Below are 26,627 nucleotides of genomic sequence, written 5' to 3' on the forward strand. Positions count from 1 at the left end.
AGGTGACATAATTGGACTGCTATGGTGGTTCAGAGAAGACAGGCAGTGTTTAGGGGGTGGTGGGACATGAATCAGAGAATTTTCCTGAGTTTTATTAATTTTAACCTCTGCACTTTCAGAGAGAACCAACGTTTGCCATTGTCCACGTTGTGTATTTGGGGGAGAAAGCTTTCTTCTGCCTGCAGGCTGTCCTGGGGAAAGGAATGGGAAGAGGTACTGGGGAGGGCTCCATATCCTAGCCTCCTGGGAAGAGGTGTGGCTGGCATTCTCTGGCCTTATGGACTGGACCAGTTTCCCGTCCCTGACTCTGACAGCCAGGAACCTGGGGGTTGTTGTGCAGGGTGGCCCCTGCTGGTCTCCCTCAGCTTGGCCTGGGTTGCATCCTTAGGTCAACATCTGGCTTTTCATGGCCAGCTGTGCAATTCCAATTTTATTTGATTGCAGTGAGGGGCTTAGGCTGGCCAGGGAGTGCCTGACATCTTATTACTCTTGCTTCATGATCTGCTAAGCATCCCTGGGAGCAGAATGTCACAGTTGGCTTGCTCAGAGTCCAGTTCCCCCAGGGACTTATGGAAAAACACTTCTTTCCCCCATCCTACCCCACCTCCCCCAGCTATATCTGCTTCCTATAAGAAAACCTTATCTGTATCAGAAAGCACAAGTATTTGAATACAATCTGTTGTGAAGAAAGATAAAATCTTGGATCCTTGAGCTGGAAGGAACCTTGAGACTCCCTCTGGTTTTCCCTCTGCCCCTAGGGAAGTAGGAATCTCTAGGGATCTTTCATTTACCTTATCATTGCTTCTGGTCTGTTGCTCTGGATAACCTTCTATCTACAAACTCTTCTGCTTTATTTCATGTATCTCTATGAAACAGGCCAGCAGTAGGGCAAGGGGAGGACACTTCCTGGGAAATTGAAGGAGACACTCACTCTCAGGGTTTTGGACATGCCAACCATGGGGCCCAAGAGTGAGCCCCTCTTTAAATTTGGTATCCTGGGTGCCTTGCTTGCCTAACCCTAGTCCTAGCCCAGCTATGGCATCACAGAGCCTCAAATCCAGTCCATCTAGGGTAGAATTTCCTGTAGGTAATCAAATCCCACAGGAGAGGGAGTCTGTACTTCCCATAGCCTCTCATTTTATTTCCCAAAAGCTGTGTTTTTATTTTTCTTGTTTGGTGGCAACAAATGGCATGATATCTTTTATTTCATTTTATCCTGCCAATAGCCCAAGTGGTAAGATGTCTATCCTATTTTACAAGTAAGTCAATGAAGGCTTAAGATGTGCACGGTGATCTAGCTGTGGACACCACACTGTACTTGCTTAAATGACATCCAAATTTTCCCTCCTCTAGCTCCTCTTCTTGTCCTCCACATGTTGGTCTCCAGGCTGGAATGACAGCAGCCCTTTGTGTTTTCTGTTCAAGATCAACCTTCCACTCTATAGCCTTCCTTTTCTTCAGGATTGGGGGCAATCAAGGGGCCCTATAGACAAGACCCTGAAAGAATGGTGTTTGCAAGTTTCTTTCCAGGCTCTTAATAAGTATGGTTTCCATGAAGCACAGAGCCTGGCATATGGTCAGGGCCCAATAGATGTTTGTTAAATGGGTAAGAAGCACCTGGTATCCCAGGGGAAGCAGAATTTAGCTGTGCAGATACTGGGCCTCAGTGATGTGATTTAACCCAAATTCTGGCTCTGATACCTTTAGTCAGTCTCTGAGGAAAATACTTGATGTCCTCTGGGAAAATCCAAGGCAGGAAAATAGGAGAAGCCATCCTTTTCTTTTGAGAGCATCCATAACCCTCCCATGGGTTGACTCAGGCCAGTGGCCTAGGTCAAACCCAGGTCTGTGGATAAACCTCACATTTCTCCCCACATAGATCCCTAAATACAATTTTTTTTTGTTTTCATTTACTTATTTTTTATTTTTTAAGAGGTATATAATTTTTTTACATATTTTTTAATTGGAGTTCAATTTGCCAACATATAGCATAACACCCAGTGCTCATCCCATCAACTGCCCCCTTCAGTGCCCATCACCCAGTCACCCCCACCCCCCACCCACCTCCCTTACAATAACCATCTCACATTGTCAGTTCTACAACAACCATCTCACTGACTGTCCCTATATGTCTCACTTGGGTCAATTTTCCCATGCCTCTGACCATCTGTGTCATTCTGCAATCTGGTTCCATGGCAAAAGAACACTTGGCTTAAGCCTGTGGTATCAAATAGCCTCCCACCCCGACTCTCCCATGAATTATAGTATGAAGAATCCAGGGGGATCCTTCAGAGACTTGAGTGCTAAAGAACAGGCCAATGGGGTTTGCTGTGCCAGAGTCAAAGCTCTTAGCAGGCCCTGCATAATTAGCATGCATCCCACGAGCTGGACAGGAGAGCAAATGGCTCTCATTACCTTCGATGCAGCTTTCTTTTTAATCAGATAAATCTCACTGGAAAAATATGTCTTTGCAGAGAATGGAGCTCAGGGCTTCTGGACAAAAAGTTTTGGGAGGAAAAATTGCACCAAGCAGGGTTTGGTCATTTGAGGTTGCTAAGACCTGGGAGTGTAAATATTGAGAAGAAATAATGAAAGGATAAAAACAGATAAAGTCATGATATTAGCTCATGGTAGTGATAGCTCCCATTCACTTAGCACTTATTATGTGCTGGGTATTTTACATGTGTCACTATATTTAATCTTCTCAACAATCCTATGAAGAAGACATCATTACTTACATTTTACAGATGAGGAAGCTGATGCTTGCATTTTCAAAAATGTGCCAAGGTGTATAGCTTATAAGGGACACAGCCTCTAAAGCCCACACTATTAACTATTACACTCTACTGACTCTTCCAAGTGGTAGTGATTGCAAAATCCCTCTGAGGAGCCACTGTGGTTCATGATAAAATGTTTGCATGACTCTCAGAACGACCGATGGGAATTCCTAGAATTCTGGGAATCAGGAAGTATGGGTTGAGAACAATATGATGGATCACTCTTATACAAATAATGCTTTCCATGTATATGGCACTTCCATATATGTCACTGCATGCCCGTGACAGCATCTCTGTGTACTGGTGATGACATTGAGCCTCCACTGGAAGGTTGAGAGATCTGCTCAGGATCTCGGGTAGCAGAGCCATAATGTGACTAGGATCTCCAGGTGTGGTCTGGGCATCCTGACTATTTGGCCATTCCCAAAAGACTGGAAGGGGATGGGTGAACCCTTCTTGGCTGTTCACTAAATTGTTTCTCAGAATATCTCTGCCATTAACTTGACTTTCATTTAATTTTTTTCCATCTCAGTTCATTCATCTTTAAATACAACCTGCCTTTACCACTACAGGTGTTGTTTGAATGGCCAAACGTCCCGTGCTTTTACAGATGCAGGGGGAACAAGCTCTTCCTTTCAGAGGGCAGTCAGCCTTTTTCATTCACTAGGCACTTGAAGGTCATCATCCTCTCATTTGAGATAGCATTAATTTATTACTTCATCTGTTTACTTATTTATCTCAAGCTATTTATGCAGTGCCTACTGTAAGTCAGGCATTTTACTAGGTTATTAAACAAAATATGAATAATGTAATAATAACAGCTGGCCCATGTTGAGTAGTTATAAAGTACCAGGGATTACACTAAGAGCTTTATTTTCAATATTTAGTCCTAATAATATAATCCTAATATAATCCTATATCCTATGGGTTGGGGTTCATTACTCCCATTTTACTGATGAGGAAACTGAGGTTCAAAAAGGTTAAATAACTTTTCCAGGTACACCAGACCTGACAAACTTTTCTCTTAACTTTATCAGTAGTGAATAGTGCCCGGAGTTTGCACGAACTCCCAAACTGAAAGAGGAAGTCCTTCATGAAGACACATAAATGCTTGAATATCTGGCCCTATTAGAAAAAAACATCAATTTTCCTTCAAAGTCTATACCAGTTCAGGCCTGTAGTGGAAAATAAGCCATGCTGCAATGAAGCCATAGGAAATGCCTCAACAAAAAAGGGGCTATTTATCCCAGAGAAAATAGAGGTTTTCATGAGTGGAGCTTGGATGTGTGTGGCCCTCAAGCATCCAGGAGACTAATTTCAAAGGATGATGTTGAGAAAATAAACAATCTTCGCTGGGCTCTGAGGAAGAATGACTTTAAATTGTAGAAAGAGCAAGTTGGATTCAAGTCTGAAGCTGCCTTTAATCAACTGAGTGACTGGTCTTCAGAAAGAGAACACTTCACTGTGAGTGGAGAGGGTTTAGTTGAAGTGGGGATTTGTATGTAAATATGGAGTTTTCCAGAAGCTCCAGGGCTCTAATACTTCTCTAAAGAGCCCTTGTTCATTCCCCTGAATCCTCCTAAGACAGGGAGCTGCAGCTCTGCTCAGTGGGGTGGAACTTCTTTGTCTCATTCAGCAGGTTCCAAAGTCTTGGGGAAGACAGAGGAAGAGGAGTCATAGAATTATAGGACTTGGTCATCTTGTACATTAAAAAAAAAAAGTTATTGAACACCTGCTGTAAGTTAATGACCGTATGTTACAGTTTTACAAAATCAGTAGGGATGATCATCTCTATCTCATAGAGAAGGAAACTGACTCAGAGGTTAGCTAGCAATAAATAGCAGATGCCGTCAATGCTTGAACAGTTTCTGGGTGTCACGTACAGAGCCAAGAACTTTTCCATACAGGTTTTCTAATCTATCCAGCAACTCTAATGAAATAGGTACCAGTTTCTCCTTCATTTTTCAGATGAGGAAACGAAGGTGTGGAGAGCTTAAATGACCTAATAACCAAGGTGCTCTGATGGCAGAATTGATACATGACTAACTGAGGTGGGATTTTGGCCTAAGTTTTGCAGCAGCTGTTCACATGTGCTAAAACAGCTCGCTCAACTGGAATATGCTTTGTGTTGAGTTTCCACTCCTCTATGGTTCAGTATAAGCTTCTGTAAGAAACATTGACTGAGGAGAATTCAGGAGAAGACGTGTCCATGAAACCCGTGGGACCCAGTGAGGGGAAAAGAAGATGGATGGATGATGAAGGAAAGACCAGGTGCCCCTTTCTGGACTGAGGATGAAGGAGGCTAATGGCTGCAGGAACGCAAGGGTCTCTGCTGAGTTTGTCTTTTCCTTTTAGAGTTTCTTTCCTTTCTACCCTGCAGGATCCTCCAGCAAGGTCACCTCTTTGTAAATCGTGGGGGGACCTTGCAGGGGGGTAGATACCATTGCCTCCTGCTTTTTTTTATTATTAAGATTTTATCTATTTATTCATGAGAGATACACAGAGAAGCAGAGATAAAAGCAGAGGGAGAAGCAGGCTCCCTTTGGTGAACCTGATATGGGACTTCAGGACCCCGGGATCACCATCTGAGCCAAAGGCAAATGCTCAACCACTGAGCCACCCAGGCGTCCCTGCCTCCTGCTTCTTGCTGTAGGTCTCAGAGACTGTGAGGAGAAGTAGCCCAAGGGATAGGACAAGCAGTGGATGTAGAGTCAGAAATCCTGGCTTTGACTCCCCTCCCCCCCTGCCCCACCCATTCCTCTCTTGTGTGATGTCGAGCCAGCCCTTCATCATCTTTAAGCATCAGTTTCCTCATCCATAGAATATAGATACCTTCTGTCCTAACTTATAAATTACTATTTGAAATCATGTTGAAAACGTAAGGTGCTACCCAAGTAAGAACTCCCTTCTGAACTGAAATGGGAATGTTCCATGGACTTTGCCATCATGCTCAGGCTCCGCCTTCTACTAGCTGTGTGGCCTTGGGACAAGTGACCCATCCTGTCTTTGTTTCTGCATGTGTAAAATAGGGGTAATGGTAGTTGCTGCTCCTAGGATTATTGCAAAGAATAAGTAATTCTTTTGTAGTGCTTATTTTGGTACTTGGCACATTGTGAATGTCCAATACAATTTTTATTGATTCAGAGAAAGTCGGTTGATCTAGGCTCTATGATGAGGGATAAATAGATGAATTTCTAGAGGCTTCTTTGTGCTTTGTGCTTGAATGTTCAAGGACCACCCACTGTCACACCTAAAGGAGCACTCTCTGGGGATCCTTCTCCCATGCTCTAGTAATTTATCTGTTAAGTAGTAAATTATTAGCATTACTTTGGCATTTCAATCAATAGGATTAAGATGATCTGATGGTAACAGAGTAGTAATTGCTGCTGCACAGATGGAAACTGTCCAGTGGCAAAAACCGTTTTTCACAAGCTGGCTGGCTGCCCTCAGACCAGATTCTTTCAACCCTTTAAAAAATAACATTTTCCTCTGATGATTAAAACAATAAATGTACATTGGAAAAACACAAATTGAAAAAAAAAACACCTGGAAATCCCATTATCTAGATACCTACTGTTACCATATTAGTAAATTTCTTCTGGGTTTTCTTTTTTCCTCTACAGATTCTAATTGGTTTTGTTTCCTGCTTTTTTTTTTTTTAACTGAAGATTCTAAATAAGCATTTTTCTCTTGTTATTAAACCTTTAGAAACACGATTATAAATGACAGCCTATGCCAGTGTGTGGCGTTATTAGCATTCACTTAGCTATCCCTCTACTGATGGGCATTTGTATTATTTTCAATTTTTAGCTATTATAAATGTTGCTATGAAAACTCTCCTTGGTCACAAACCTGTGTTCATGTCCTAGAAGCAAAATAACTTCCTTTGGTCACAAACCTCTGTTTGTGTCCTAGAAGCAAAATTGCTGAGTCAAGGAGTATGACTATTTCTAAGGCAAAAAAATGACACCAGTGTAAAGGAGTTTCCATCTCCCCCAACCCCACAACCAGCAGGCTCCTCATTGAAAATGAGACTCTTTATAAGGTAGAGTCTGCTAGGGGCAAGGGTTGAGGGAAATGGTGAGGCACTGAAAGTTAAAAGAAGAGAGATGACCACTTCTATCTTTTACCTTTTTCTCCATTAACTCATATTACCCAAGAAGCCCTAGGCATTGGAGTGTATTAGAAGGGAGAAGGAGAGACCTTTGTGACAGCATAGTTCAGAAGTCCAATGTTGTAGGTGCAATACGTTTCTTTTTTTTTTTTTTTAAGATTTCATTTATTTATTCGTGAGAGACACAGAGAGAGGCAGAGACACAGGCAGAGGGAGAAGCAGGCTCCCTGTGGTGAGCCCGATGTGGGACTCGATCCCTGAACCGGGATCACGCCCTGAGCTGAAGGCAGACACTCAACTGCTCAGCCACCCAGGAGTCCCCATTTCTTTTTTTTTTTAATATTAAATTGCCCCTGCCTATGTCTTCTGCCTGTATCATACCCAATTTTTTCTTTTATCCCTGAAAGTACTTAGATATGATAAGCATTCCAAAAATGCTTGATATGAGAGATAGGATGGCGTGGTGGACTCAAATCTGCCACATAGCTATGTGATCTTGGGCAAGTCATCTAACTTCTTTAAATCTATTTCTTTATCAGAAAAAGGAGAGTAATAGTGTATTCCTAGGACTGTTGGGGTGAAGGAGAAAATGTGTGTCAGATGCAGATGTGGTGCTAGACACATAGCACACCACTTGGTGTGTTAGCCATTATTACAAATAAAATTTAAAGTTTCTTGAAGATTCAAACATTCTTTGCTAAAATTTTATGCCCAGTCTAGGTTACACCTGATAATCCTGAAGAACTTCAAAAAAAATATAAAGACTAAAAGAGGCAGGTATGGCAGGAAATAAGGGATGTGGGCTGTGCTTCCAATCTTGGCTAATTTATTATATTCCATTGTAGGCCTTGCATTTTAAGAAGGGCATTAGCAGGTTGGAACAGGCCCAAAAAGGAACAACTCGGCTGGTAAACAAACTTGAAATTGACCTGTAAGGAATAATTAAAGACTCTGTGGGTGTTAGGCTCAGAGAAGATTTAGGCAGAGAGATCATTTTTTATAAATCTCTGTTGGGTTGTCGTGGGGAAGAGGGACTCAATAAAATAATGTTCTTGAATATTTACTGTTTGCCAGGCACTGAGTTAAGCCCTTTGCAAGCATTATGTCTTTTTTCTTCTCCCAAACACTAGACGTCATACATATTTGTGTTGCACGGATGAAGAGACCGAGGCACAGATGGTGGAAGTGACTTGGTTGAGAGTGACATGACTGGGAGGTGGTAGGTAGGAATAGAACCAGATTTTTCTGAGTCCGTAGCCCAGGTACCTTTTACAGCCCCCTGTCCTGTTTCAGGTGGCCAGGGAAGGCAGGTGGGACTTTCAGAGATGGAGGCAGCTGGCTGCCTGATACATGTGAGGGAAGACTGTATTGACCATTAGGGCCACCCAGTAATGGAAGAGGCAGCAGCATCAGGAGGTGGCATGTTTCTTGTCACCAGAAGTATTCACGGATAGGCTGAACTGAGCAATGGGCTGTAAGGACGAACCGGTTAAAAAGTGGACTAGATGGGGCACGTGGGTGGCTCATACAGCCTTTGGCGCAGGGCGTGATCCTGGAGTCTCTGAATTGAGTCCGGTGTTGGGCTCCCTGCATGGAGCCTGTTTTTCCCTCTGCCTATGTCTCTGCCTCTCTCTGTGTCTCTCATGAATAAATGAATAAAATCTTAAAACAAAAAAAGAGTGGACTAAAATTGTGACTTTGCTACTTACTTTATGACCTTGAAAGTTGCTTAACATTTCTGAGCCTCAGTTTCTTCTTCTGTAAGCTAGGAATACTTAATTCTAACTGTAGGATTGTTAGGAAGAGTAAAAAATTCAGATAAATTGCTTAGACAAGAACCTGGTATACAGAAGTTGCTCATTGTTATGTTAAGTGAACAGTTATCCAAGATCTTTTTCTTTGCACCTGCGTTTATGTAGTGACGCTGTCTACTCACTTCTTCCCTTGGGTCAATTCCAGATTTGGCCCGTCACCTGCAGAGTCCGTACTCTACCTCACTTCTATAGAGGCTGGGCTCTGCCAGGTTCTGCCCTCTTAGGCAAATGACAGGTTGGACTTTGAAACAGGGGCAGTGGAATAAACAAAAGGAAGAATGTTTAGACTGAAATGTTGAGCAACAGAATAGATATTATTGGGAGAGAGAATAGAACCGTATCACCTACTGATCAATTATTGGCGAGCCCACTGTGTGCCCAGCACCCTGCCCTGTGCATTAAGGGTGTATTCAATCAATCAGAGGTGCTCACATCTTTGTCCTCAAGGGCCTCAAGGCCTGGGGTGGCTCAGACAGCTCTGCAAGCTGGAGAATAGGACTGAGTGTCCCTCTGTGCTAACTCCTTTGGCACAGGGCTCTTAGGGAAGGGATGCTTAGAGGCAGGAGGTTGGAGAAGATGACCTTGAAAGATCTCTTGGTAGCCTGGGATTTTCTCTGTTTGGTGGTTCCCAGAATTGCATCCTTGCAGGCACGATGTGATAATGTTGCAGCTCTAGCTCCTTTGGGCACACCCTCTAGTTGCTTCCCGGGGACATCCCTCAGAACCTGGGAATATGCTAATCATTGTTGTCCATTGTAGGCCCAGAGGAGGAGGGGCTGTCCTCCTTCCTAGACCCGAGAACCGGCACCCCCCCCTCCCATTTGCCTCCCTGGGCTGCTTCAGGGTCCTGTTCTTCAGACATCTGCCCTGGCCCTCCCCCGCCCAGCCATGGCTCCCACGGGGGTGAGGCATTGGAGCTGACTGCCTGAGGATAAAGCTTTTATTGCTATAATTCTGGATATGAGAGTCCTTTCTTCTCTTTCAACAAGAAGGCAGACTCCAACTAATTTGGGAAATGCCTCTTGTTTTTCTTTCCTTGTTTCCTTCCCCTTTCATCATTCCTCCTTAGCATTTGCCTCTTTCCTTCCCTTCTTCCCCTCTAGTTTTCTACCTTCCTCCTTTTCCTTCATTTGTTTCTGAATCCTAAAATGAGGGAGCTGAGAGAGATCTTTAAAGTCAGCTAGTCCAGTCCACTCATCCACTTACAGAGGAGAATACTGGGGTCCAGAGGCGGGCGAGACTCACCCAGGATGGTCTTGGTTGAACCCGGGCGAGATTCTTCCCTCTTGATTACTCTGCTTGTCTCCCCTTTTCCCCCCACCCCTACACCTTGCCCCCCCTTTTATGTCTTGCCCCATATTATTTCTTTTTTTCCCCATATTATTTCTTTTTTTCCCCCCATATTATTTCTTATTCTCTTTTGTCTCTTCATGAATCCATGGTGACAGATGGAAAGGAAATTAGGACTTTGGGTGGCAGAACTGAGGGAACTGTTTCATCAAGTTCTCCCCACCTCCTTTCCTAACTGGGAAGGGCTATGAATGGGGGTGAGTCTCTCAGTTTTCTTCTTCAGAGACTCCCTTCCCTCCACTCTGCCCCGACACACCTCTGGAGAGGTTTGTCCAGTGTCTTTCTGCATATGAAGACTTTGGACTGGATTGGCCTCAAGGTGTCCCAGATTGATAGAATCACTGCTTTGGCGTACTCATGCACGAAATGGGGGTGGTAATGATACCTACTTCATAGAGTTGCCTTACAGATTAAAAAGTTAATGCATATGGAGCTTTCAGAAAAGTTCCTGGCATATAGTAGACTCTAAATACATGTTATTTGATAATATTATAAACATCATTTATGGGATCCCTGATGGCTCAGTGGTTTAGCACCTGCCTTCAGCCCAGGGCGTGATCCTGGAGTCCCGGGATCGAGTCCCACATCGGGCTCCCTGCATGGAGCCTGCTTCTCCCTCTGCCTGTGTCTCTGTTTCTCTCTCTCTCTCTCTCTCTCTCTCTCTCTCTCTCTCTCTCTGTCTCTCATGAATAAGTAAATAAAATCTTAAAAAAAAACCGCAAACATCATTTAGAGGAATTTCTGTTCATAAGACAAAGGATTGGGAGTCATAGATGTTAGAACATGAGAAGGGAACAGAAAACTATGAATACAGTTTCAATAGATACTGCTGGTAACCTTGTCCCCACGGTGCTCTGTCTGCTGAATGCACCACTTTTTACCCAAACATGCCTTCTTTCCTCCAGCTATTTGAATTCATTTAGCAGCCCATGTCCATGACCCACACTGAGAAGCTGTTTGAGATTTAATGATATAGTTAGGCATTGCTCAGCACTGAGTTTCACTCTTTCTGATGTTTTCCATCTACCCCAATGGCAGTGTCAAAGATGAAATGGTAGAGTCCAGCATACTTTAAACTCAAATTGCCCACGTATTGTATGACAAGTTTTGCCCAATTCATAATGTTTTTTTAAATTTTATTTTTTGTACATTTTTTATTGGAGTTTGATTTGCCAACATATAGTCTAACACCCAGTGCTCATCCCGTCAAGTGCCCCCCTCAGTGCCCGTCACCTAGTCACCCCTTCTCCCTGCCCACCTCCCTTTCCACTACCCCTTGTTCATTTCCCAGAGTTAGGAGTCTCTCATGTTCTGTCACCCTCACTGATATTTACCCTTAATTTTATTTCTTAGCTTAACAAAAACTACTAGCATTACAATGAAATTGCTAAATTCTAGTACCTAGTAAAAGAAAATTCATGATAAGTAAAATTAAAGAAAATTATCCTGTACCATTGAAATTTGTCTTGCACACTATCAGTGGAACAATCTTTAGGTTTAAGGGGAAAATGTCTTAGTGAGAAGAGACATAGAGTCCTCAGTCCTTGTCTGGGCTGGGCATTAATTCACAGTGGACTTTAGACAAATCTCTTTCCCTCTGGCTTCTGTTCCTCCCTGGGAATTGAAAGGATTGGGTCAGTTAATTCTTTCCATCTCTAAGTTTTTTTTTTTTTAAATGACCAGGAGGATTTTATGAAATTACAAAAAGAATTGGGTAGGGCTTCAGTATCCTGATGAAAATATGTTGCATCCATCACTTGTTCTGAAGCTCAAGTCTATAACATAACTCTGGCCTCTCATTTTCCAATGACATCTTACTTCTAGCACAGTGATACCGGCGGGGGGGGGGGGGGGCGAAGAAACTTCCATTTGCTCAGAAAATTCCTCCAAACACACCAAACAGTCTTTGCCTCTAGGCTCATTTTCATTTGGAGAAACCAATCAACTGGGCACTGGTTCAGACCACTCCAAATGTCTTTTTTCCCCTACCTGGTACATGTGTCTCTTATTTAGGTGGGCTCCAAGTTTGATTGTGTTCCCATGCTCTCTGACAACCTCTTTTGACAAATCTATTTTTCAGCTTTCAAAAGTAATATATATTGTAAAACATTCAAGCATTACCAAAATATTTAATGTAGGAAATAAAATTCCCCCATAGTCTCATTCTCAAGAGATAATAACAACTATAAACAGTTTTGGGTCCATTTCTCTAGACTTCTTTTTCCCTATACGAGAACAATAAAACATTAAAAAAATAAAAATGGGATCTTACTGTACATACTGTTTTGCTACTTGCTCTCCACGCTCCCCCTCAATTTTAATCTTTTGTCCTGGATATTTTTGACTTTTCTGCATGGAATGAGGTCACCTGCCTGTGGAACTTATTGGCCTTGAGATTTTGGATGAATCATTGCTCCTCTCAGAGTTTCAGTTTCCTCATCAGTAAAAAGAAAAGGGCTTTCCTCACCTGCCCATATCCCTATGATATGTCTTTCTTTTTAAAGATTTTATTTATTTTAGAGAGAGAAAGAGAACACAGTAGGGTGAGGGACAGAGGGAGAGGGAGGGAGAGAATCTCAAGATTCCCTACTGAGCACTGAGCATGGAGCCTGACACAGGGCTCCATCTCGTGACCCTGAGATCATGATCAGAGCCAAAATAAAGAGTTGCATGCTTAGTGGACTGAGCCACTCAGGTGTTCCCTGCATGATATAAGTCTAAGGGAGTTGGTGTTTGCATGTGCAAGTATAGGCAGCCTGGGGTGGATTCCAGTAGACTATTCTCTGTCCCATCATCTGATTTACTCAGGTTGTAGTTGTGCTCATGACCTGAAAATCTATAGTTTCTCAAGTTGTTTGTTTGTAGACCCTTCTGGAAGTTAAGCTGCATGAGAGCAGAGACTACATCTGTTCTGTTCATCACTGTATCTGTCCCCAGAACTTAGAACAATTCTGGCTTATAGTAGGACTTCAAGAAATATTTTTGGGATCATGAGCAAATTGCCCACTCTCAGCTGGGATTCCAGTTGATAAAAGGCCCCTTGGGAGGGAACAGGACGGAGCAGGACTGGGCTGAGCCTGGTGACTGTAGATGGCTGGCCCTCGCAGTGTCCTTGAGCTCCCCATCCTCCTGCTTGTCTGTTCTGCAAGCCTTCTCCCTCTGCCTGCAATATTCTCTCTTGGCACTTGCTGCCACCTGGTGAATTAGTCATTCTTTGTGGCCCAGTTTAAGTGTCCCAACTCCTTCAACTTTGTGCTGTCTCCCCACCTCTAGGTAGAGTTAATCAGACTCCTCTTTATGTTCTCACAATGCTCTGCACCTATTCCCTTTCAGTAATAATAGTCATCATGGCTTTCCTGCTTTGCGTGGTCTCTGTGTGCCACATGTATGGCTAACACCCTATATACCATCTCCCATTTAATCCTTAGGATGATTTTTTTTAGGTGTGGGGGAGTGGATACTAATCATTGCCATTTTACAGATGAGGGAAACTGAGGCTTAGGAATCTTAAAAATAATCTCTGTCCAGGACATACAGGTATCAAGTGGTATAACCAGGATTCCAGAATATGTCTGACTGATTCATAAGAGTTTTTAACTGCTGGGTCTTCTCTGAGACAACTTAATTTAAGAATTATGCAATGACAGATGGAAAGACCCATAGTCTTTACACAGTCCAGTCTTATTATAGGGATGGAAAAACTGAGACTCAGCTACAAACTTAGAGCAGGAATTGCAGGGGAAGGAAAATCTTGTTCTCATCTCCAGGATGTTTGATTTTGAGGCAACATGGGGGTTACACCTTTTATTGAATCTTGTCACCCTCTTTTCCAGGAAGCCTAGCTTTTTTTAATTTTTAAATTTTTATTTATTTATGATAGTCACACACAGAGAGAGGCAGAGACATAGGCAGAGGGAGAAGCAGGCTCCATGCACCAAGAGCCCGAGGTGGGATTCGATCCTGGGTCTCCAGGATCACGCCCTGGGCCAAAGGCAGGCGCTAAACCGCTGCACCACCCAGGGTTCCGGGAAGCCTAGCTTTTTATGTTCCAAGGCCTATTCAACGGAATCCTCCAAGCCCCTTCTCTCTAGATGTGATGCAGTCTTTTCTCGGCTCCTGTCAAGAGTTTTTCTTCTAAATGTTTTAGGTCACACCAAGTAAACTATCTGTGATGAAGTTCATGCTTTCTGCATAATTGAAAACCATTTTAGGAAGTTTGTCTTATCCCTATGGAAGGGGCCTTTCTGCAGACCTGGGTCATGGTGGGAAGCAGCTTGATCTGTATTGGCTCAGATGTTTTGAAAGGCCTAGGGTTTGAACACGCTCATCTAGATGGCAAGGATAAAGCTGAGCAACTCACTGCAATGGCTACTGAGCCTGGGCTGAGCTGCCATGTCCTGCTCACTGTCACCGTGACTCATGCCTTGGAGCAAAAAGGGGTCACAGTGAGACACAGGAGTGCTTTGGGGTTCGCTGGTTGGAAGCCTTCTGGTCTTGGGCTTCTGCAGAGCCAAAAAGAAGATTCTGGGAGCAGGCATGTGGGGACCAAGCAATTCAATTCACCAAGCACTGAAACCTGATATACATGAACCACAGGGACAATGCTATGTATGAGGAAGGAATAGAACAAGTTGAAAACTCTGGGAAGCACCAGGGGGTGTGTTTTTATCTTCTTGTTGTCCTTCCACATGTCCCACAAAATTCATTAAGTTTCTATACTTTTAAGGGCTTACAGTCCAATAGGGAAGTTAGAAGGGCACTCAAATGCACAGAAGGCCACTGTGAGTAACCCGAGTGCTAAGGGTCATGCCTACATCTCCAAGGGGACTTAGGAAAGAGAGTCTATGGCCAGTTGGGTGATGGTGGTCCAGGGGTTGCCTCACAGAGGAAGTGAGGCTAGAGCTGGACCTTGAGGCATGGATGGGATCTCAGAGATGTGGAGAAGGAATTGCCATTCGTTAAGGGCTTATGTGCAGTGTGGAAAAAGTGCATGAAAGATAACTTCATTGATCTATTGGTGAAGTTCTTATCTTTAGTTTTTAAGATGAGAAACTGGAAGCTTCAGAAAGGTTGAGAGCACTGCCAAGATCATACAGCAAGGAAGTGACAGAGGCAGGATTCAAAGTCAAATTAACTAGAATTCAGAGCTGGTTGGTATGGCTTTCAGGGCAAAAATGAGGGAGAGTTTTTTTTTTCCCTAGATCTACGGAGGGATAGGGAACAGTATGAGGACAGTATAGGGATGGGAATAACAGGCATACTGCAGAGACCAATGAGAAGCTCAGTTTGGGCTGGAATTTGGTTTGTGTGAAGGAAAAGAGCTGGACATGGAGGTGGAAGCTATACGGTGAAAGGCAAAGTTGTGTCCTGCTAAAACTTGGCAGGCTCAGCAAAGGGCAGCACAAATGCAGAAAGGAATGAGATAAATCTGTATGCACACTGGCAACGTATTAGTGAATGAAAAAAGGAAGTTGCAGAACATGGTGTTTAGTATAATTTCATTTTTGTAAAATAGAAATGGCTCACTAGAGTAACATGGCAGTTAAAGTCCATCTGAAGCCAGACTGCTTGGATTTCAATCCAGCATTGCCATTTCCATGGTGGGTAACCCTAGGAAAATTATTTAACCTCTCTGTTTCCTTGTCTGTAACCTCATTTATACAATGAATGAACAATGCTTTATAGGAGTGCTCTGAAGCCTACGTGGCTTAATACCAATTCAGCTTTTAGAAAGATGTCAGGCACATAGTAAGCACTCATGTTTTTGTCATTATGTTATTAAAATCATCTTGAATGCTGAATATCAAACTGTTAAGTGATTTACCCCAGGGGGTAAGACTTCTGTGGATTTTAGTTTTAATCATATTTCCCTATGTGGTTTAAATATTTTATAACAAACCTGTAATGCTTATTATGTAAACAAACCAGCAAGTTTTTTTCAAGAGTCGATAATAGGAGACTTTGTTTTTATTGTATTTTTTCTTCTATTAGCAGCAGACCTGCTATGGATACACTTGGAGAAGTCTCTGGTGTCACTCAGAGAGCTCTTGAAAATGCATGTGTGAGAGAGCAATGTTCGAGCTTCCCACAAACCAGGCCTGGAGTGCCGCTCATGATTACAAGGAGAGCTGGCCTAGTCCTTGCTTCCTGTCCCCATTCTGCTCCTGCCATCCTTATCTGGCCCAGGTGTGGTTTCCCAGACTAGAGATGTTCTGAGAAGCCCTTGACCATGCTTTGGGAATGGCAAATCTGGAGCCTATGGTGAGACTTCCAATGCTAGAGGTTGGGCTGCCTCTCCAACCTCCTTCCCTGGAGATTGGAGATAAAGGGAAACTGAGTATTCTCAGTCTTGTGTGTTTGTGGATTAGGAAGCAAGGCTTTGGTCTGAGGACTAAGGACTGACAATTAAAAAGATTTTTAGGGGCCCCTTCGTGTCTCAGTTGATTAAGCATCCGACTTTTGATTTTGGTTCAGGTCATGATCTCAGGGTCGTAAGACTGAGCCCCAAGCCAGGCTCTATGCTGAGTGTGGAGCCTGCTTATGACTCTCTCTCTCCCTCTGCCCCTCCCTGCCCCTGCTCACATACACACACACTCTCTCTCTAAAAAAATTTGAAAAAAAAAAAACGTGGGCCACAGATTATGCTGCCTTTCTTCTCAGCCTCCCAGCCCAGGCAGAAATTGTCTTACAGAACCCTCAACAGCTCTTTCAATTAGGCTCTTTTCTTCATAAGGCAAGGCAGATGAAGAAGAAAGGTATTGTAGTGACCTGTGTGCCCTTAGAGCCCTCGCCACGACTCTCTGTGATGGTGGTGGGAGTTAGTGCCATTCCCCTCTTATGAGAAGGGTGGAGATTGAAAACTCACATTTGATTATAGATGTACATTAACTTTATGATTATCTGGAACCATCTGAAAGAGATGAGCCCTCGGTTATCTAGAGAGGGAAATTAATGTCTTTGCTACCTTTGTCTTCATCCGGTTCGGTCCTCTCTTTCCTCCTCCTTAGTTCATTCTTGGAGTAATATCAGTGCAATGACTAAGAGAATGTTTTCTGGAGTTAGCCTAGTTTTGAATCCCGACTTTGCCTCTTACTGGTTGTCTTACCTTGGGCAAATTACGTAACCTCTTTATGCTTCAGTTTTATCAACTGTAAACGGGAATATAATAGCACTTATGTCTGAGGATTTTTGTAGGGTTATGAGAAGAGGCACATGATGTTGTGAGCACAGGACCTGGCTTTCAATAAATGCTCAATAAATAGTAACAACTATTATCAGTGCTTTGTTGCAGCCCAGCTTGAGAGGGAGCATGATGAGGAAGGAAGAAGGGAAGATTTGGGAAGAAAGGAACATTAGCCTGCAGTATCTATTCACATAAAAGATGCACATACTCTGTGCCCTAGCAATTTCATTTCTTGTTCTTGTTATCTGCCTGGAAAAACATCACATGTGTTCACAAAGATGTTGGTACACTGAGATTATTGCAGCACTGATGGCAGTGGAAAATTTAGAAGAAAGTATAAATACCCATCAGTAGGGGGATGGCTGGAAAACAATGGGATATACATAACATTAAATGCTCTGCAATAGTTAAAAGAATGAGGTGGAGCTGTATGCCTCAACAGGTAAAGCTTCCCAAGACATGGTGATATGTGAACAAAACAAATTGCAGAATTATATAGGCAATATGATTCCTCAAAATAATAAGATATATATTTCAATAGTTGTACACATGTATGTATGTATCCATATACACATAGATATATGAATAAAAATTATCAAGTACAACACCCCTTAAAGAAACAAAAGCTGGGACAGACCTGGAGAGCCTATCAAAAGGGATTCTTAGGTTGAAGTCTAGTATTAGATTTTTAAAAAGGAATGTATTCATATATTGTATCATTAAAAATGACTAAGAACAGAGAAAGAAATACCTATCTGGCTAAGAATCAGAGGAATATGGCTGTCAAACTAAAGGCCTGATGGAAATTCCCAGCTCTTCTCTTGTAGGCTTCTTTCCATCCTCCCACTGTGGCCCACTGGCAGAAGGTGGGGCTATTAGCCTTAGAACTGTACCAGCTCATTGGTCTGCAGCTTTAGGAATTTTATATGTGTGTGTGTGTGTGTATTCTTAGGCAAGTCACTTTTCCAAATCTCAGTTTTCTCAACTCTAAATGGGGATAGTAACCACTGTCTTGTATTTATTTTTTAAGGTGACTGGGATGCTACCATGGGATTGTGAGTGCGAAACACTCAGCAAACTGTCAAGTGACTCTCTTGTAAGAGAGTGCTGCAAGTCTGCCTGGCAGCTAGGGTCGCTGCGGCTGTGCCGCCTTTCTCTGGAGCTGGGCAGTGTTGCAGAACTGAGCACATAGCAATAAACACGCAGCTCTCAAAGGCCGAAGATCATAGCAGTTACTTTTTTTTGATGAATAAGATAATAATGTGCTTTGTGGAAAGGATAAAAAGTCTAAGAAGGCAGAGAAGAAGGAAGGACGTGGTCCTGAGGTTAGACAGGTAGTAGCATGGGGCAACAGCCTCTGAACATCTGGGAGTCCTAAACAATACTCTAGTTATGTTGGGTTGACAGTGCAATGTGTGCAGGGGTGCTGGTCAGTGAGGTTACCCTTGGAGCGAGAAACCACAGATCTCCTTCTGATCACCTTGGTCTACCTCCTCCATCAATACCGATAGATTCTCACTTCTGTGTCCTAGGGCCCCCTGCGGCTGGGATTCAAAGCCTGGTCCTCAGGTGCCCCTTCTCTTTACCCAACATCATGACAGGAATTCCCAGCTGTGTAAATGAGACCTCTTGTACTAGGACCTTACGGCCCAGGCCCCCAGTTTGAGAATGGGGATAGCTCTCTGAGGAACCCTTCTTGTGGTGTGTGTCTGTGTTCATGAGGGAGGACAGTGTGTGAGAGTGCCAAACGAAGAAAGTGCAGTGGCAGAGTTGAGGGCACACAGCCCTGAGAGATGACACGCAGGGTGATAAGTTTGGGGATGAATATAATTATGTAGGACTTGGGGGAGCTCCACTATTTCACTCTATAACCTTAAGGAAGTCATTTGTTCTCTCCTCATCTGCAAAATAGAAGGGTTGATCTATGTCAGGGGTCCCCAGTCAGAATCATTTAGAGCCCTACTATTGAAACCTTTGGTCCATGGAAGCATCAGCATCACCTGGGAGCTGTTAGAAAAGCAGACTCTCAGGTCCTACCCGAGACGAATCAGCAGCTAAATGAGGTTCTCAAGGGGTTCATACTGAAGTTTAAAAAAGCACTGATTTAGAGACTCTTGCTAACATTATGAGTTTCTGGGTCCCCCTCCTGAGAGATTCTGATTCAGTAGTCTAGTATGGTGGCAGGAAACTAGATGTTTGACAAGCCCCTCACAGCTAGATTTGAGAGCTATTGAATTATAGAACTGCCTTAAGTCTCCCTGATTCTGTTGGTACTTAAAATGCTCAGAAGGAACGTGTGATTCTCTCAGGGTGAACGGGTGGGAAATTGAGGACTTTGCCATGAAGGGAGCAAAGGCTTATAGCCTAGGTGCCTGTGGGTTCTCCAGTATGCGAGGCAAGAGAGAATGCTGCCCATTTCACGGCTGGGATTAATGACTGTCAGCAGCTCCCTGTTAAGACGGTAAACTCATTTAGCAACGGACACTGAAAAACAGCCGAATCCAAAGGCAGAGAGTGGTAATCTAATTGCACTGAATTAGCCTCGGGAGACTCGGACAATATCAACTTCAGAAAACCACAAAGGGATCTTTTATAAGGAGTTTCAAAAGCTTTGGGGCCTCAGCACCCCTCATCAGGGCTTACATTACAAAGCAGAGGCACTGTGCGGATAAGCCCCTCTCCTCAGCATCCCAGGGTATTGTTCCCTTCCAATGTGCTTTCTGAATGAATTTGCTGGCTGGCCCTATGGTGTTTTCAGTTGTGTGTTAGGCTTAACAGAGGCTTGGTTCAGGAGGGACGGCTGGAGTTCAGGGTTGAAAGACCTTCAGCCATACAGGCCACCGTGCCCATGGACTTGTCTGCATACCGGTGCACTACCTAGTGGTCTTTCTGGCTCTGATATGTTCTTATTCTGAGGTCCTTCTCATTTCTTAAAACCCGCCTCTTACATAACCAGGTGATTTCCTTTTAATAATCCTTTGTTGCATCGTGTGTGTGCGTGCACACGCATGTGCGCGATCATTTCCCAATTTATTCATCACCAATCCATTTTGAAGAAGGAAATGATTTGAGTGAATGCGTGTTTGTGGCACAGCCAGAGAGCTTACAAAGATCGTATCGTAATTTGGGGGTCAGGAAAGGAGGGAATAGAAGTATTGTGAAGATTTGTCTCTGACCTGCATTCATTGACTTTAATGCAGAAAATTATAAATCTCAATCTACAAAAGCAGCTTGAATTTCTTCAACACCCTTCCTGGGAGGTGGATTTCTCTGCTTTCATACCTCCAGTGACAGGGACCCTTACTACCACCGAGGTAGCCCATTGCACCATTTGACAGATCCGTCATTAATTTCCAAATTACATTGAACTAGAATGTGAGTGTGTACATTAAAATAATTATCCATCAATTTGCTCCATTTCTTCTCTTGGAGCTATATAGAATAAATCGAATTTAATGTTTCCCAAATGGGGTCCCTGGATACCTAGGGGGTTCATGAAATAGTAATGAGGATTCAGAATTCATTTTAAACATTTCAGAGACTCTAACAAATTGCATATTTACTTCTGACAAAGCTCTATGGAGTCACTAAAAAGCATCACATGTCTCTACTTTTGTTTTCTCTTAGGTCAACTCAGGGTGGTGACGTCGCTTATCCCATAATGTTCAGAGTTCCTGACAGTTATGTATGCCTTTGATTAATAAAGATGAGGAAAATAAGTTAATGACGAATAGGCTTTGGCAAACAAAATTTTAGAAACAGATTTTATGGGGGAGGAAGAAACCCAAACAAAATCCCTGGTGAAAGTAGAGAAGTTTTTGGTCTTTTTCTTATGCCACTCTTCGGATCTATGGGGATACTAAATCAAGCACCCGGTTTTTTCATCATCCAAAGCACTTCCTGGGGAAATGGACATATTTATGCGATTTTTCAATAATTGTATCTAGAGTGGGATAACCCTCCAGAGTGAAGTTGCTTAATAAGGTCCTCAATTCTTTCAGACTTTTGAGCCTGAATATGATGCAACATTGCTATTTCTTATAACTGTTGAAATATGCCACAATATTTGTAAGCAAAACTTCTTTCATGGAGGATATTGGAAGAAGATAATCCTTAACTGGCACAGTTAAAAATGATTTTGGAGAGCGATTTGTTGATTCCTTTCATTTTACAGCTGGGGAAACTGAGGGCCAGAAAGGTCATGGAACCCTCTCAAGGTCATGCCACTGGCTAAATTCTGGATCCCAGGTCTCATGCCCTTTGGGCCAACGCCACTTTTCCTAAAGCAGCAGAAAACCTGCAGAATAGCATCAAGATGGCCAGGCGGGAGACAGTGCCATCCATCTTAAAAATCATTCTGGCTTCTGCCAGCTGATGAAGGAAATAAACTTAATGACGCCCACATAAATGTGATGCTGTCGCAGGACGCGTACACAGGCTGTCTAGAGAGGAGCTCTACGGGCCTTCTGAAGGAAGAAAAAGGCTTTTAATGTAGCTTTAAAGGGAGCAGTGTCTCTCCTCTCTGCAAGGACAAGGACTGTGGCATCTGTTACCTTTGTCCCCTCTGCAGAGTGCCTAGCTTTGGACCAGGTGCATACATACATGATAAATAAATGCCTGGTGAAGAAAAGAAGTCAGTGTCGGCACTGAGGCAAATTCAGTTTGAGCCTTTGTGGGTACGGGCCTCTGTCTTTTATAAAGACCTTACCCCAGATTGGAGGGCACTTAAAGGTGCTGGTATCAGTCATTTGAGTTGATTGGTGAGCAAATTGAGTTCCCAATGATGCAAAGAGACTTGTCAAAGCCATGCTGCAGGATAGGAGCAGAGCTGACTTTAGAAGGGGAGAGGTGGTTTTCAAATCATAGCCTAACTGCTCTCTCCACTGCACCACATGTTTGCAACCTCTTTCATAACAAGTTGGTCTCAAGAATAAATTTCCTAAATATCCCCAATAGGTCATTACCAGTTTTGCAAATATGCAGAAGCTATGTGTCAATTCATAATTCTATTTACCAGCCTAGGGTCCTTGTCTAAACTGTTCTTTGGGAATAAAAGACTTGATGTTTTCTTTTCTCTTACTCAACATTCCTAAGCTCCCAGAAGAGGGTAGACTGACATTTTGATTGGCCCTGGTGCAAACTTGCCCAAGAAACTTCTTTCCTTAGGAGAAAATCCTTGGCCCATTTCAGAAGCTCTTAGATACTTTTTGCAGTGCCCACAATACAGTGGGTAAGATTTGAGGGAAAATACAGTTATGCTACCAGGAGGAAAGATCGAGATGGTTATCTGCCCCTCTTGGCCAGTGTGGAGACTGAGAAACCGGACAGGCCACCTCAAAGGAAGACTCATTCACCCTTCAACTTGGTGGTTTTCCAGGACCAAGATATGAAACAATATTTTTTCCATGTTCCTTTTGGCCCTAGTGTGAATAGAGACATCTTTCCTTCAAGGTTTTGGTGACCTTTCTTAGTAAATGAGTGCCATATTCAGCACAAAACCCTGTGCAAAGAAGCATCTACTGGGGTGGCAGATGGAAGTGGCACATAAAGAAAAGCTGATCATCTTTTGGGAAAACCACCCATCTATTAGACTTAGTTCATCTCCTATACCTTTATTCCCGTTGCAAGCATAAACTAGGTCCTTTTTTTGCTTCATTGGGGCGCTTTGTGTGGTTCATAAGGGGCATTTTCTCAAGGAAACTAGACCTTTCTCCTCATTATAATTAGTATATCAGAACAGCAGATTAAATATTTGGTCATTCTATACCAGTGGTTCTCAACTGCAGATAATTTTTGCACCCCAACCCTCACCGCAGGATTTTTGGCAATGTCCGTAGACATTTTTGATTGTCATGATGCGGGGGCAGGAGTGCCACTGGGGCCATGGTACTACTAAACATCTTACACTGTGCAGGACAGCTCTCCTAATAAAGATTATCCAGTTCAAAATGTCGATAGTGCTGAGACTGAGAAACATGTTATATGCTATGAGTCTATTTGAATAGAAGATAAAAAATGTTGGGGTCTTCCTGGTCCCCTCCAGCCATAAGCCACTGGAAGGGCTCTGGGAATCAAAGCAAGTTCCCTTTGGCTTGAAAGGAGGTTTGAAAGGAATGTGCTTCTACCATAAAAACAACAACAACAACATATCTTTGCCTATTATTTTTGACTAGTCTGGATATAAAGCCTCATCTCCAACTGAAAATAAAAAGCCAAAATTTAGGTTATTGAATCCTAGAATGTCACTCATGGAATTTTAGAACCATAGGCTTTTAAAATACCAGAGCAGGAACCTCAGCCAAATCACCTCATTTTACTTATGGGGTCATAGTTGATGAGCACTGCAATGCTGTGTGCCTCCCAGTACCCTATATCTCTCTCCCCCAAGCTCTGTCTAAGGCCTCAATTTGTTCTGTGTTGGCACCATCTGATATTTCTGGCTCACTTTGATTGTTATTTTGTTTTACCATCATTATTGCCATTTTGCTGCTTATGTACTGAGCCAGCGGTACTTCTGTTATTGATGGCCTTTCCTTTTCTAGCCCCTAGACTTCCCCAACAAGGTGAGCAGCTGGCATCATTTAATCTGAGGAGTACCTGGGTGCCTAAGATGCTTGGACTGGCTCATTCCAACACAGGTACCTGTCCCCTGGGGTGAAAGAGTTATTCACATGGAACCTGCTAGGGAGCTGCCTATCTCTATTTACCCCCACATACAATTCTATTGAGTCCCCAGATTTTAGTGCTTCTGTATTTTCACCTAAAATTTAAAAAAATGAGAGAGTTATAAATGAAAGTACCAATTACACAAAGACAATACTTTTCCTCCTTTTAACCTTTTTTTCCCCATCTCTCTGAAAAATTGCTAATGGTATTTCTCTAGTTCAATTGCTAGTTTTATTATTTTATGTTTCAGAACATTTCTGAAACAACATTTACTCCTCAGATGATGTAGCCATTCCTATATTTTGAAAGTGCAGTAGTGCCAACCCCTTCCCAGCTCTCCAGAGTCATGACTCTTCTTTCCTTATAAACACAGAATCCCATACACATTGTGGCTTAGATATGCCTTGACACACGTAGAGGAAGGAGATGTAGAGTGAGGCTTCTTGACGGGCCACCACCAGTTTACTTAAAGAATTAACACAGTGGATTCATCACATTATGAAAATGATTACAATGCAAACCTTTTAGACAGTGTCTCTCTTTTGTGAAAGACAATGTCGGAGAGAAGAAAATCAAGCATACTGTTGTTCATCAAGAAAAAAGGAATCCGATGTGTGCATGGGATGGGTGATGTGCTTGGTCCTATTAATTTGCTCTTTAATCTTTCTGGTTCAGTTCTGTCTCGGTAAGCCAAACAGAGAATCAATTTGCATACAAATGTTACCAAGTACCCCACATCCACATCATTTTACAGTGCTATATGTATGGAAGGGAGAAAGGATTTGATATTGTTGAGAGGATACTTCTTGCCCTTTCCCCCATAAAGTAGCTACATTTCACTCCAATTCACAGGGCCCTGGGTTGTTGCACTTTTTTCATTTTATCTTAGTCCCTGACTATTTGCATTCTGAGCTGTGGGAGGACTATGGCCTATCAAAGAATTATTTGAACTGGAGATTAGAAGCTTTAGCGCTGGGTATCTCAGGGAAGGAGGGGGGTCTTTTCTTCATCTCAAGAGAAAGACATGAAGAGTGATTCATATATAGACCCTTACAACCTGGGGTCTGAGAGAGGTGTCATTCATTTAATAAAGCAGCCGACAGGTTAATCAAATCAACAATTCATATGCAGAATTCTCTATAATGTTAAAAGGAAAACCAAGAATTAGTTGCTGGTTTATGATGGGAGAGAATAATATTTGATGGTTACTTATTTTTAAAAATAACCTAGAGTATTTTTTTTTCAAATGGCTGTTAATACAATGCCATGGTAAAACATGAGAGTCAGGTATCTAAAATGAGAAAGATTAATGATCCCTGCGGGTCATGGAAGAAGAAACATTTTTTTTTCAATTCATATAAATGGAATTTATCATAACCATCTCTGATGATGGCTGATTCACCCACTTACAAAAGGACTATCTATTTCAATGCTTCCCGAAAAGGTGATTTTTCACTTTTCACTTGTACTAACATAGAATGCTAAGTCTGTGGGTAGAAAATTTTAACCTGGGAGATAATGGGTGAGGGAACTCAGCTGCAGACTAAGGAACAGATATAAATTAAACAAAACAAGCAAGAATCGTCCATCAGTTCAGGATCTTCAGCTAACAAAGTAGAGTTTGGAAAGGTGAGTGGGTGAGAGGAGGGAGTCAAAGTTTCAAAAGGGAAATGTTTCCCAGGATCTGTTCCTAAGTAGATGCACCCAAGTTCAGGGCTTTACAACCTAAGGTCCTAACACTATTGTTTCCAAGCAGTAAACCTCAGCAACTCTCCCCCCCCGCCCCATCCCCACAGCAGAAAAAGAAAACAACAACAAAAAAGGAGAGAAAATAAAATGTTCTGTGTCCAGCGAGTTCTAGTGCAACCTTCCCCGTCACCGCTAGTTGTCACTTGGCTCCCAGACGGGAGAGCTGAGGTTTTCGGCACTGCGGTTAGAGAGAATGCAGTCCTAATTAAACTGAGTAACTCCTAAAGCTTCCCCTTAAAGTCCTCAGCCCAGTGAGAGCCAATATGCAGAGGGGCTGGGGGCCAGGGATGGGGCGGGGGTATAGCAGGTGGAAGGACAAACAAATTACAAAAAACAGGCAAACAGATGCCAGAGCAGAGACTGTCTCAGACCTCTCCACGCACAAGCCAGACACCCTGCGGGCGGGGTGGGGGGGGCGGGGGAATGGAAGGACCCGATTGCAGCGGTATACAACAGCCCCCTCCCCCCAAATGGGGGGATCACGGACAGAGTCAGCCTCAGTGCTCCTTTCCCCCATTTCCATTACAGCGATGTGGTCAGTAGAAAATTGCATACCTGAAGAATACAATGGTCTCCCAAAGGTAGAGTCGGAGAGTATTGAAGCTGTACATTTTTCAGGTCCTTGTGCTTTGTAGTCCAGGAGTTATGGGGGCAAAAATGTTTCAGATTGGCACTTAACAAAACCAGCGAGCGCTATTGAAAAAATAATCCAGATGCTAAGGGGAGGTGGAGAACAGGGGTGCGGAGGAAGAGCCCCGGGGGAAATTGGAACGAGGAGGCTGTAGGTACCACGGACAGAGGCAGCCGCGAAGCGTTTCAGCACCACGGAGAGCGCCCAGCCCTGCTTTTCAGGAGCGCGAAGAGTATTGCTGTTTGTTAAACTCCAGCTTGTCTGTTGGCTCCCTGCGGCGCTGGGGAGGCACGTTTGGGGGTGGGTATATTTTCTTTTTTACCCCTGTTTTTCTGTTTAAACG

General features: G+C 43.1%; 1 protein-coding gene across 2 annotated transcripts in view; it reads right to left on the reverse strand.

Annotated features, from left to right (window-relative positions):
* GLRA1 (glycine receptor alpha 1) overlaps positions 1-26,264 on the reverse strand; it is an 85,092-nt gene extending 58,828 nt beyond the window's left edge. For both annotated transcript variants that reach the window (XM_055325598.1, XM_055325596.1), the window contains exon 1: positions 26,209-26,264. In XM_055325598.1, coding sequence (XP_055181573.1) covers positions 26,209-26,264 — 56 coding nt within the window. The remainder of the gene's footprint in view (positions 1-26,208) is intronic.
* Positions 26,265-26,627: the final 363 nt, after the last annotated feature.

The sequence above is a fragment of the Nyctereutes procyonoides genome, unplaced genomic scaffold (genome assembly GCF_905146905.1).
Source record: "Nyctereutes procyonoides isolate TBG_1078 unplaced genomic scaffold, NYPRO_anot_genome, whole genome shotgun sequence".
In the NCBI taxonomy this organism is placed as follows: domain Eukaryota; kingdom Metazoa; phylum Chordata; class Mammalia; order Carnivora; family Canidae; genus Nyctereutes; species Nyctereutes procyonoides.